We start from the raw sequence: 13,295 nt of genomic DNA on the forward strand, positions 1-13,295 counted from the left end.
GCGTCCCCGGCAGGACGGCGTCGGCAGCGGGGTTGTCCTGCAGCCGGGGGCCAGGCTGGGCTGGGAGATGGAGCAGGAGAGAGGGGGAAAGAGGCACTGACTTCCTCCTCACCTGCCTGGGTGTCCTGGGACATCTTCCTCTTCCTTGCAGTCTTATCCTCCCTTTGGTGAAGGTCTGGGAATCGGAAATTCTGTTTTGGGAGGGAAACAAGAGATGAGCTCATTGAGTTTTCTACTGGTTTGGAGCAAATCAGGGGGAGAATTTAAGCCAGAATTACAATTTAGTAAGAATATTAAGATCAAGACAATGATCCAGAAACACTGACTTAATCTGACAGAGTCAGGGTATAACCTGACACCCCGCTGGGCAGGGTGGTGGTAGCAGTCTGATGAAATGGTGGCTGCAGTCCTGTTGGAGTGATGAACGTGATTCTGTCAAAGCAGGGATCCTGTCGAAGGGTCTGGTCCTCCTCTGAAGGTCCAGTGGTGCTGATGGAGCTCTTGTCCTCTGGGAATCCAGTAGGCAAGGTGCTCCTGGTGTTGCAAGGGTGAGATTATATGCAGGCAGGAATGCTTGGTTCCTCCCCCTGGGTGGAGCATCCCACAATGGGATGATGTAATTTTATCAGTCCTGCAGTGACACTCAATGGCCCATTAACAGAAGATGGCCCCTGGAGGGCATTATCAGGGCTGAGTCATGGCAGAGATAAAGAACACTGCCCCACCTGTTTATCACAGTTCATGAAGATGGTGACTGAAAACACACTTTTGGTTACATCTTACATTGTCACCTGAAACAGTGAGGCAATCCCTGCTCAGGGTTGGGGGTGAACACAGATTGGTTTAGAGTGGAAAGTTACTGTTCAATATAGGTGATAGGCATTGGGGAAAAACTATAAACATTTAATATGTAATGTGTTATATAGATAATGGCACCAGCCCTTGGGCGGGAGAGACAAAGACAGAGACAGACAGAGATGCAGAGATGGAGACAGAGATGGAGAGAGACGCAGAGGGAGAAGACATCAGAGAGAATGTCAGGGAGTGTGTGTGCCTTGAGGTAACATGCAATAAACTATCTTGAGACTGGACGACTGAAGACTACTGAGTCTTTCTTTGAAGGCACGGGCTGGAGGAGAGACTTTACCGCCTCCCAGGATCACCCCAATCTGGGGGTGAGCCCCGTCAGTCCCTTTCCCTGTGTACCACCCCTGAACCCTCAGACCACTGGATCCCTGATGCTCTCCCCCACTCCCTATTTTCCTGTATTTCTACCCTAAACCCTCCTTTGTCTTTGTCTTTAACCCCCAGACCCCTGGAGCGTCAGACCCTAATAAACCCTGGCTGGAGCTCCATGCCTGGACCCTCCCGTGTCTTCACTGCCGAGCTGCTCCGTGTGTGTGTGTGTGTGTGTGCTGGGGCTCTCGTGGCTCCTGCCTGTTAGCACAAAACACTCTCAGGGAAAGTTGTGCCTGCCACCACCACAGACCACAACAGTGTCCCTTGGGACCAAGAGGCCATTGTGACACTGTGGGACAAAGGAGAGCATTGCTGCCCAGCCAGACCTCATGGAACCAAGGACCCACTGTGACACTGCAGGGCCTTGGGGGACCACGGTGACATTGTGACACTGCAGGGCCCAAGGATCCAAGGGACTTGGTGACACCAAGGGGTCCCATGGAACCAAAGGGACATTGTGACACTGGGAGGCCTCATGGAATCATGGAGACCATTGGGACACTCTGGGGCCTCATGGAACCGTGGTGACACCAAGTTGTCTGGGAGTGTTGATCTGCTGGAGGGTAGGAGGGCTCTGCACAGGGCCCTGGACAGGCTGGATCCAGGGCCCAAATCCAACAAGGTCAGGTTTAACAAGTCCAAGTGCCGGGTCCTGCACTTTGGCCACAACAACTCCTGCAGTGCTCCAGGCTGGGGACAGAGAGTCTGGAGAGCAGCCAGGCAGAAAGGGACCTGCAGGGACTGATGGACAGCAGGCTGGACATGAGCCAGCCGTGTGCCCAGGTGGCCAAGAAGGCCAATGGCTCCTGGCCTGGATCAGGAATGGTGTGGCCAGCAGGAGCAGGGCAGTGATTCTTCCCCTGTTCTGGGCACTGGTTGGGCAGCACCTCGAGTGCTGTGTCAAGTTTTGGGCCCCCAATTTTGGAAGGACATGGAGGGGCTGGAGCGTGTCCAGAGAAGGGCAACAAGGCTGGTGAGTGGTCTGGAGCACAAGTCCTGTGAGGAGAGGCTGAGGGAGCTGGGGTTGTTGATCCTGGAGAAGAGGAGGCTCAGGGGAGACAAGGCGATGTCAGGGCACAGGTTGGACTTGATGATCTCCAAGATCTTTTCCAGCCTTGCTGATTCTGGGATTCCCTGAAACCACCCTTGGAGCAGTTGCAGGAGGAGCCCTGGGCCTCCTCTTCAGAAGCTGCAGCAGCCCAGGTCCCTCAGCTTCTCCTCAGAGCCCCAAAGCCCATCCTGTCAGTCCTGCAGAGCCTCTGCAGCTCCTCCTCATTGCCCAGAACAGGGACATTACCGCCCAAGCAGTGCCCATGGCCGGTCCCTGCTGCAGCCCCGGTACTGCCACCCCCAGGACTGTGCCCGGCCCCGAGAGCACTCAGGCCCTGCAGCAACACCAGGGCCACCAGGGCAGCGGGGCAGGGCCACGGGAGCAGCACTGCCAACACCAAGTGCTGCTGCTGCTGCTGGGCACAGCTGCTGTGCCAGCACTGATCTGCCCCCAGCTCTGCACACAGACATTGCTGCTGCAGCTCCAGAGAAGGCAACAAAAGGGCAGCTCTGCAGAAAACTCTGCTGGGAGATCCTTGAGTTCCTTTAAAGCCACCGAGAGTGCAGCCCCTCATTGACACAGTCTGTGGCCACCGGGAAGGTAGAGGGAAACTATATGAGAAATGGCACAATGACATATATTGTGGACAATATGAAAAAACAAAACAAAGGGAAAAAAAATCCACAACCAAACAAAGAAGTATCAAAGGTGACATTTATTACAAGTGATTTGCAGAAATTGGCCAGCAGTTTAATGTCCCTGAAACCATCCAGTCATCAGTCTCCACACTGCAGCCTTGAGCTCCTGGTTCCACAGGCTGTAGATGAGGGGGTTCAGGGCTGGAGGCACCACCGAGTACAGAACTGACAGGGCCCGATCTAGGGATGGGGAGGACATGGAGGGGGGCTTCAGATGAGCCAATATGGATGTGCTGAGGAACAGAGAGACCACGGCCAGGTGAGGGAGGCAGGTGGAAAAGGCTTTGTGCCGCCCCTGCTCAGAGGGGATCCTCAGCATGACCCTGAAGATCTGCACATAGGAGAAAACAATGAACACAAAACAACCAAAGCATAAACAGGCACTAACAGCAATGAGCCCAAGTTCCCTGAGGTAGGATTTGGAACAAGAGAGCTTGAGGATCTGTGGGATTTCACAGAAGAACTGGCCCAGGGCATTGCCATGGCACAGGGGCAGGGAAAATGTATTGGCAGTGTGCAGCAGAGCATTGAGAAAGGCACTGGCCCAGGCAGCTGCTGCCATGTGGGCACAAGCTCTGCTGCCCAGGAGGGTCCCGTAGTGCAGGGGTTTGCAGATGGACACGTAGCGGTCGTAGCACATGGTGGTCAGGAGATAAAACTCTGCTGAGATGAAGAGCATAAAGAAAAAGAGCTGTGCAGCACATCCTGTGTAGGAGATGGTGCTGGTGTCCCAGAGGGAATTGTGCATGGCTTTGGGGACAGTGGTGCAGATGGAGCCCAGGTGGCTGAGGGCCAGGTTGAGCAGGAAGAAGAACATGGGCGTGTGCAGGTGGTGGCCGCAGGCTACGGCGCTGATGATGAGGCCGTTGCCCAGGAGGGCAGCCAGGGAGATGCCCAGCAAGAGGCAGAAGTGCAGGAGCTGCAGCTGCCACGTCTCTGCCAGTGCCAGCAGGAGGAAGTGGCTGATGGAGCTGCTGTTGGACATTTGCTGCCTCAGGAAATGGTTTTCTGCTGAGGAGAAAAATACAGGACTGGGTCAGGCCACACTTCTATGAAGAAAATATATTGCATATCTCAGCAATTCAGCTTTCAGGGTTGCTCTTTTTAGGATGACTTCTCTGCTTTCCCCTCACCTGGGCTCTGGATTTTGCAGGCACTTAGAGCAGGGACTCACAAATGGGCTCAGGAGGATTTCTTCTTCCTGTGCAGTGAGAGGCAACTGAGTCTGCTGGTGGATCTCCAATTAAATGGACTTGGGAGACACCAAAAAGCTTTTCAGCTCATCTGTTTGCAATTTGCCCATCTGAAGAACTGAGCTGAGGGAGTTCCTTGTATTTGTTCATCCAGCTGCACCTGCCACAGTTAGGAGTGGCTGTGGGTGTTTGAAATCCCTGACATTTCTAATGCACTGCAGGTGAAATCGTGTGGGTGTGAGAGGCACAGGGATGGTCTCTCAGTGCAGAGACAAGAGAGCAGCTCTGGCCATCAGGGCTGTTCTCAGCTGCCCCTTGCTGGCAGCTTTGAGCTGAAGGGGAGGCAGCCAGAGGAGTTCCCCTAGAGAGAACCAGGGCAGTGCTGAGAGCAGAGGGCTCTGGGGTCAGAGAGCAGATGGACAGAGCCCTCACCTTCTCTCAGGGTGCCTCACTGGGATCTCAGCTGTCTCCTGCCAGGCTGGTGCACAGAGGGATCATTGCAGCTGCCCAGGTGCAGCTGCCCAGCAGCATTTCCCTGGCCCTACCACTGAGCTGTCTGCTCCATGGGGATCCCAGGCAGCCCAGAGACAGCAGGGGAGAGCTGTGCCCTTCTGGAGGGCACCTGCAGCCCTGCAGGACACCCAGGGAATCAGCTGAATGGCCCCTGAGGGCACCTGGGCACTCTGCTCACACAGACACATCTCCACAGCAGCATCCAAAGGGTCCCTGCCTGGACGGGCACCTGCCACCCCCAAAGCCTGGCACTGGCTCAGAAAACCCAATGGTGGCAACAAGGACAGCACAGGCACCTGGGCATGGCATTGAAATGTCACACTGCTCCTGCCAGGGGAGGAGGGACACAGAGACTGATGGAAATCAGGGGCTTGTCCTTCCTTGCCTGGCTCTGGCTGCTGCAGGGGCAATGCACAGCCGAGCCCCCGTGGGATGAGGGCAGGGGCTCTGCTTAGGGTGGGAAAGGAGCCCGGGGAGGAGCTGCTGGGGGAAGGTGTCTGAGCCACAGGGACAGCAGGGAGGTGCCACATCCCCCTGCCCAGCATTTGTGGCAGCAGCTCCCTGTCCCTCCCTGCCCGTGTCTCTGCTGAGGGGGGCTGTTCCTGCCAGCAGCGTCTCCCTGTGCCCAGCTCCGCTCCCTGCCAGGGCTCACAGAGCCCATCCCCAGCCCACGGCCCCGGGGCAGCTCTGCCTGGGCAGGGACCTGTCCTGTGCCTCTGAGGGGGCAGCAGGGAAGCCCCGCTCTGGAGCTTGTTCTGCTCCACACCAGGACATCCAGGAGAGCCACCCTGACAGGTCCTGTCAGTGCTGGCATTGTCAGAGACACTTCCAGGAACTCACCTGCATTGCTCTGCAGCCAGAGACTCACCGTGTCCAGGGGCTGTGCAGATTTCTCCCCTGATGGGGATTCGCCTGTCCTCCCACCCCAGCCTACCTTTAACCTTGTTCTCACTGCTGCTGCCTGCCCTTACTGCCTGCAGGTACTGCCCTGTCTGCCCTATGGCCACCTCCTCTGCACCAGAGGGACTGGGAGAGCCCTTGCAAAAGACCATGGAAACTGTGGGATGGGCCAGCCTTAGGAGATCCCTCCAGGAATGGAAGTTTAACTTTCCTAGAGACAGAGAATTATTCATTCAAACCCTGCGAAGATTTCTCCCCTAGCAAGGGCTCAGTCACTCTCCCAGCCCAGGCTGCCTCTCCTCTCTCTGTGCCTCTGGGCTGTGCCTGGGGTGGCTGCAGGCAGTGCCCCAGCCCTGCTGGGCTGGGAGAAGAGCTGCTCATCCAGAGAAATGTGCTTTTGAAGCTCTGCTTGCTTACCAGCATCACCCTCTGTGCCAGGAGCCCGGCCCAGCTCAGCAGCACAGACACAGCACAAGGACTTGAATGAGCCTCTGGGGCTTTGTGCTCAGGCCCTGAACATCAGGCCCTGAGAGGCAGCTGCAGAAACCTCTCAGGAACTCCAAGTCAGAATCCAACTCCAAAGTTGCTTTGACTTTTAATGGGTCCCACTGAGGGACACGACTGAGAAAGTGTCCCCAGGCTCCAGTTAGAGTGGAACACTGGAGGCGCTGATGACAGCAAGGATGACTGTGGGGACAGCAAGGGAAAGGTGTCTCTGGTGCTGAGCAAACCTGGATGTGCTTCAGGAATGCAAAGGGCCAAGGCCTGAGCCCCAGCCCCTGGCAAGGCAGATCCTGTCCCTCCCTCCTTGCTCAGGGCTCTTCCCGGGATGGGCACTGGCATGTGGGGATGTGCAATGCCAAGGGCAGGACCATGGGGCGGCCCCTGCCAGGCTGCTGAGCAGGGACAAGGAGGCACTGAGGCCCCAGGGCTGCAAGGGTCACTTGTCCCCTGGTGGCCTCAGGCCCAGGGCCAGCAGCCATGGCCAAAGTGCTGCACAGGTTGGCTCTGTCAGGGCCTTGCAGCTGCTGCACATGCCTGTGCCCTCTGCAGCCCAGGCTGTCCTACGGTGTCCCTGCCCTGCGCCTCTGTCCCTGCAGGCTGTCCTCATCCCCCTTCACATTAATCTTTTCTTCCTCTGGCTGTTTTCTACTATGTGAAAAGGATCCACAACCTCTGAAACCACCCTTCAATCCCTCCCAGGGCTCTCCTCTGCTGTCCTCACTCTCCACCTCACTGAGCACAGAGCTTCTCTGTCCCTCTATAGTGGTCAAATGCCAGAGACCAAGAGTACCTGGACAAGAGGGACAGTTCTTTTTTACAGGAAGGAAACCACAGAACCCCAGGGTTTTGAATGCAGATGAGAAGCAGTCACCAGAGTCCAAGGCAAGCCTGACCTGTCTGTCCTTGCAGCTTTGTCTGAAAGCAACCTTTAGATATATGGGGAATTTTGGGGGTTGAATTTCATTTCAGCCATGGGTTCCTGGACTGGAATGACAGTTGTCCATAGGATGGAAAGGGTGGAGCCCCAGTGTTTCAAAGGCTGATTAGAGGTGGCCTCAAGCTGGCCAAGGCAACCAGACCTGCTGTCAGAGAAGAATCCTTGTACAGACAGAATTTGGGAGGCCAGACCCCACTTTTGTCTATGGGCATCTGGATGAGAAGGACAGTTCTTTTCCGTAGGAAGGAAAGTACAGAGCCCCAGTGTTTCAAAGGCAGATGAGAGCTGGCCCTCAGGAAGCCAAGGGAATTTGGACAGTCCTGGCAGGTTTTATCTGGGAGCTATCCATGGATATAAGGACTTTTGGAGGTGGAGTCTCAATTTTGGCCATGGATGCCTGGATGTCAAAGATAGTTTCTTCATGGGAAGAAAACCCAGGCCCCCAGTGCTTTGAAGGCAGGTGAGAGGTGACCCCCAAGAGGCCAAGATCAGCCAGAGTTGTCTGTCCTGGCAGGTTTCATATGGGAATAATCCTTGCATATAATCAAATTTGGAGGAGGAGTCCCAATATCAGCCATGAACCCCTGGAGGAGAAGGACAATTCTTTCCCACAGGAAGGAAAGCATGGAACTCCAGGGTTTCAGGGGCTGATGAAAAGCGACCCTCAACATGCCAAGGTCAGCTGGACCAGTCAGGTGGCCTCCAGGAGGCCCAGCCAGCCAGACCTGTTCCATGTTCTTGGATCCTTGGGGCCCTGCAACATCACAATGGCCCCTTGGTTCCATGAGGCCCTGTAGGATCACAGCAGATTTTTGTTTCCATGAGGCCCAGTGATATCACAATGATCTCCTTGGCCCCACAGTGGCACAATGGCCCCTTGCTTCCCTGAGGCCTTGCAGTGTCAAAATGAAATCCTTGTTTCCATGGGAATGAGCAATGCCACGATGCCCATTGGTTCCATGAGGTCGCAGAGTCTCAAAATGGCCCCTTGGTTTTATTGGGTTCCCCGGGATCACAATGGCCCCTTGGTTCCACCTGGCCTGGATGTGTTACACTGGCCCCTTGCTTCCATGGGGACCCGCAGTGTCACAATGGCCCCTTGTCCCCATGAGGCCTTGCAGTGTCACAGTGGTTGCCTTGGTTCTGTGAGGCCCTGTGGTGTCACAATGGCCCCTTGGTTCCATGGGGACTCGGAGTGTCAGGATGGTCTCACTGGTTCCATGGAGCCCCGCAGTGTCACAATGGTCTCTTTTGGTTCCGCAGTGTCTCAATGGCACCTTGGTTCCGTGCAGCCCTGAAGTACGGAATGGCCCCTTGGTTCCATTGGGCTCCTCACTGTTACACGAGTCCTTGGTTCCACGGAGCCCTGCAGTGTCACAGGGCTCTGCTTGGTTCCATGGTGCCACACAGGGTCACAAGGGCCCCTCAGTTCTACAAGGCCCCACAGTGTCACAATGGCCCTTGCTCCCATGAGGCCGGGCCATGTCACAATGGTCTCATTGGTTCCACGAGGCCCTGCAGTTCCACAATGGCCCTTGAAGTGTCACAATGGTCTCAGCGGGTTCCCCCGCTGGTTCACAATGGCCTCCTTTGTTCCATGATGCCCTGTAGTGTAACAATGGTGTCCTTGGTTCCACAGTCAGAATGGCCCCGTGGTCTCGTGGAGCCCCACAGCCCCTTATGGAGCCCCACAGTGTCCCTGTGATCCCTTATAGAGCCCCACAGCCCCTTATGGAGCCCCACAGTGTCACTGTGATCCTCTTGGTTCCCCTTGATTCTACTCCATGCTACAATGACCCCTTGGTTATACAAGGCCCTGCAGTGTCACAATGGCCCCTTGGTTCCAGTGGGTCCTGAAGTGTCATAAAGGTCTCCATGGTTCCATGAGGCCCCACAATGTCACAAGGGACTTCTGGTTCCATGAGCTTTCGTACTGCCAACAGCAGTCTCCTTGGTTCCACAGTGTCACAAGGGACCCTTGGTTCCATGAGGTTCAGTAGAGTAACGTGGACGCCCTGATTCCATGAGGCTGTGTGTGTCACAGTGATCTCCTTGGTTCTGCGGCCCTGCTGTGGCTGCTGTGCAACAATGGACCTGTGGTACCATGAGGTTCCACAGTGTCACCATGGTCCCTTTGCTTCCACAAGGCCTTGCTGTGCCACAATGGCCCCTTGGTTCCATGAGGTTTGGTACTGTCAATAATGATCTCCTTGGTTCTACAGTGTCACAATGGCCCCTTGGTTCCATGAAGTTCCATAAAGTCTACAATGATCTCCTTGGTTCTGCAATGTCACAATGGACCCTTGGTTCCATGAGGTGCTTGGCCTCCCACAGCCCCTCACAGCTCCTCACAGCTCCTCACAGCTCCTCATGGCCCCTCAGAGCCCCTCACGGCCCCTCACATCCCCTCATGGCCCTTCACACCCCCTCACAGTTGATAGCCCCTCATGACCCCTCACAGCCCCTCATAGCCCCTCACGGCCCCTCACAGCCCCTCACAGCCCCTCACGGCCCCTCACAGCCCCTCACGGCCCCTCACAGCCCCTCACAGCCCCTCATGGCCCCTCACATCCCCTCACAGCCCCTCATGGCCCCTCACAGCCCCAGTCATGGGGCTCCTCCCAAAGGAGAAGGGGTCGGGCCCTGACTGTTCTCCTTTAATTTCAGTCCCTTCACAACAACGAGTAAAGAAAGGCTGAAATGGAGCCTTTCCCCAGCCTTTTCCTCTGGGTTCATGGCAGGCTGAAGCTCTGTGCTGGCCCGAGCTCCAACATCCCTGCAGCCCCAGTTCCTTTGCTGTCCCCCCGTGTCCGTTCCCTGTCCCCGAGTCCCGCCCGGCTCTGGCAGCAGCAGCAGCCGCAGCGCAGTGGGCGCCGGCCCGGCCCAGCCGGGGCTCCCGGGCAGGAGCAGCAGCAGCGCCGGCCCCTTCCCACCTGCTCCTGCCTCGGCTTCCGAGGGCTTTTTCCAGCTGAATTCTGGAGAAGAGCAACAAGCACCCACACACAGCCCTGACTCCTCAGGGCCCGCCTGTGCTGCCCTGAGCCAGCCCTCAGAGGAAGAAAGGATCGGGTTCCAGCGCTGTTCTCAGCACTGTTTTACTCACCCTGAGGTGACAGCAGGAGGCTGCTGCTGCCTTTGCCTTGGGAACTGCAGATCACGGCTGCTCTTGGCCCTCCTCTGCTTGCCAAATTGAATTTTATTCATTAAACTGCAAGTGCCACTTTCAGCTGGTGCTACCCACAGTGCTTTCATGACAGTGAAGTCAGTATTTTTGTCACAGGCATAAAAATTAGCAGATACTGGAATGCCCACCAGCCCCTGAGCACTAAGGCGAGGGGAATTGAAGCCACACAGGCCACATTTGCAGCGCTCAAACACAGCCCTGTTGCTGGTGCTGATGAAATAGAATCAACTGACAGAGGCCATCACAGAAATTGCCTCTGGAGTGTGGAATAAAATTTAAAAATCCACCACGACAAACAGAAACGAGAATTTCTTGACTTGCTTCATTGCTTCTTCCCAGCAGCAGGAAACATAGATGCCTGGAGGTGTTTTCCCTGCAGGTGAGCACAGTGAGAGCCCAGCCTGTGCCCAGTCCCAGCAGAAGCTGAGCCCAGCCCAGGGAGCTCAGCGCACGCGGGGCCAGGCCCAGAGCCCCGGGCACGGCCGCCCATTGCGGGGCAGCGGCGCAGACGGAATGTCCTGCGGCCCAAACCTCCTGCTCCTGCCACACAGCGCCCAGCGCTCTCCCCCTCCTCCTCCTCTCCCAGCACGGCACAAATTCAAGCTCGGAGTAGGCTTCCCCAGAGAGGGCTCCAGCTCCTGCTCCAGCCTGAGTGTCCCTGCAGAGGAACAGGGCATCTTTCAGGCACTTCCACAAGCTCAGGCTTCTCACTTCATGGTGAAACTGGGATGGAAATGGCCTTGCTAAGAAAGCCAAAAGCCAAGGGAATGGATTAAGAATAATTAGAAAAAAATCACCCTTCTTCCAGGCAAGGTTCACCAAGTCATTCCCTGCATTTCTCCTTTTCAGGAGATCCCTTTCAGTCATCTCCTGAGAGGTCCAGCCTGTTCTGGTGCTTATCATGAACTGATTGCAATCTTAATTTATGCACCAAGGCACCAGATGTGGAATCATCTACACTGAACTCAGAAACGAGCTCTCTCTGTCAGACTATTTTCACAGTCCAGATCATTTTCAAGATGTCCACTGACAAGTTGGAATGATTGTCTCACAACTCTCCACTTCTGGCTGCAGGCTCTGGAGATTCTTTCTCTGAATTCAGCCAGGCTTGTATTCCCTAACAATTCCTGCTACTACCTCCAGTTTTCTTATTGTAGAACAGTAACAGTGAAAACCTCACCAGTTGCACAACTCTCTAGTCCACCAGGAAAATAAAGGACAAGTTGTCAAGTTCTCCAAACCTTTGTCCTGCTTTGCTCCAAGAGCCCTGCTGCACGCAGGGTGTGGAAAGCCAAGAGAAGCTGCAGCTGGTGGCACATCTTGTGACAGGAGCTCGACCTTGTTCTCCAGGAAAGGTTCTTGAAAAGAGCAGACAGGACTGTGGAGAAGATTCCTGGAAAACTGAAACAGCTTTCCAGAAGTGAAATGGAAATTGAAAGAAACAGTCGAGATGTTTTCCTCCATTTATTTCTATGTTCCCCTTTTCCATGTTGCACTACTTCTCCATGCCATTAATTCCAAATGGATCTCACTCTCTCAAATCAGTGACTTAGCAAGTTTTAAACACTCTAACATACCATGAGCTGCACACAGTTTGCCTTCCCCTGTGTTTGTTGGAAAGCAGTGCTGGAGCCAAAAGTGCAGTGCTTGGGTTGGGCACGAATCCTGCAGCCAGGGAATGAGCCCTGCCAGTGTGTGACCCTCAGCAGGGACAATGCACAGCAGCGTTGCTGTGCTGGCTCTCCATGGAACATCCCAGGAACAGCTGCTGAGCTCAGAAGCCATCGCAGCCACCACCCTGCTCCAAAGGCCCTTGGCAGGGTGGGCTCCTGGCCGGGCTCTGTGTGCCAGGAGCCGGCAGTGCTGGTGCAGGGAGCCCAGGGAGGGCACAGAAACGCTGGGTGAGAAATGCTGGGGGCACAGTGAGATGGGCGAGTGCAGCTGGCCAGGGCAGAGGAGCAGCACGCACAGGGGGCACAGCCTGCAGGACAGATGGCCAAGGGCTGGGCAGGGCTGGCAGGGCCAGGGACACCCAGGCCTTTGTGCCCTGGGCTCGGGCAGAGCCTCTGGAGGCCCCACAGAAGGAACTTTCCACTGAGGGGCTGCACTTTGGTTCTCCCTCGCCCCTCCCTGAGGAGGCTGGCGGGGGTTGCAGGTTTATGGCATTTGTCCTTGCTGCCCCTCACATCCCACTGCCCCACAAACAGCCCCGAGCCACCCGTGAGGGACAGGCCCTGCTGTGCCAGGCTGGGCTCAGGGCTTGGCCTTTCTGCTTCCCCCAGCCAGCCCAGGCCTTGCTCAGCATTGCAGTTCCCTGCTCTGAGCCTTTGGCTCCCTGCAGTCCTGGCCTCAAGGAGCTGCTCTCACCAGTCCCTGGGGAGCCTTTGGCAGTCCCTGCCCTCAGTGGGACCCAGTGATGCTCCAAGGGACTTGGAGTTTTGCTTCTGACTCCTTGAACAGCTTCTTAAGCCTTCTCAGTGTCTGAGTGTCCTGGACACAGCCCCAAATCCATCGTGGGGATCTTTAAATATAGAAAGCCTTTGGGGTTCTTTCACTTACTTAAATGGTCTTCAAATCTCCACGGCTTGTGCAACTGATTGTAGTCAGTTTGGAGTTCTGTTGAAGAGAAAGATTTCAAAGTGCACCTCATAATTTTTTTATTTAATCAAGTGAGTATTTTTTTAAAATTTCTGGTTCAGAGAAGAGGTGATAGAAGCATTCCTCAGGTGATCTTGATGCTGAATGTCTCCTTAGGAGGTCTGGGCATTTAGAAGAATGAGCCCCTTGAGGGCTGACCCTGTTTGGACAAGCTGCTCCTCAGCCCCAGCCTCACCACGTCTGACATGGCCCACCTGGCACTGACATCCCTGTGCCCTGCAGCAGAACCTTGTCCCTGAGCTCTGCAGCTCCATGTCCCAGCCCACTGCACCGTGTCCCACCTGCTCTCCTCAGGGCTCTGCCTGCACACAGGCCCAGGAGAAGTTTTCCTCTTGGGAAGGAAAGAATGGAAAAGCCTGAGCAGGTTTCCTGAACAACAAACCCCACTCAGGAAGCACCTGCTCAGTACAGGCTGCCT

The 13,295-nt window shown here is 55.5% G+C and overlaps 1 protein-coding gene and 2 pseudogenes across 1 annotated transcript; 1 reads left to right on the forward strand and 2 right to left on the reverse strand.

Annotated features, from left to right (window-relative positions):
* LOC128820668 (uncharacterized) overlaps positions 1–13,295 on the reverse strand; it is a 1,438,581-nt pseudogene that overhangs the window by 358,157 nt on the left and 1,067,129 nt on the right.
* Positions 1–13,295, forward strand: part of LOC128820670 (zinc finger protein 850-like) — a 488,361-nt pseudogene that overhangs the window by 352,130 nt on the left and 122,936 nt on the right.
* LOC128820737 (olfactory receptor 14I1-like) lies at positions 2,996–4,020 on the reverse strand. Its single transcript, XM_054001559.1, has one exon. It carries the CDS (start codon positions 3,971–3,973, stop codon positions 3,041–3,043), a length of 933 nt encoding a protein of 310 aa, XP_053857534.1. The 5' UTR covers positions 3,974–4,020; the 3' UTR covers positions 2,996–3,040.

This window comes from Vidua macroura, chromosome 30 (assembly GCF_024509145.1).
Source record: "Vidua macroura isolate BioBank_ID:100142 chromosome 30, ASM2450914v1, whole genome shotgun sequence".
NCBI classification, from domain to species: Eukaryota; Metazoa; Chordata; class Aves; order Passeriformes; family Viduidae; genus Vidua; species Vidua macroura.

Coding starts and splice junctions, on each gene's coding strand:
- LOC128820737 (XM_054001559.1), bottom strand. CDS start 3,973: ATGTCCAACAGCAGCTCCATCAGCCACTTCCTCCTGCTGGCACTGGCA.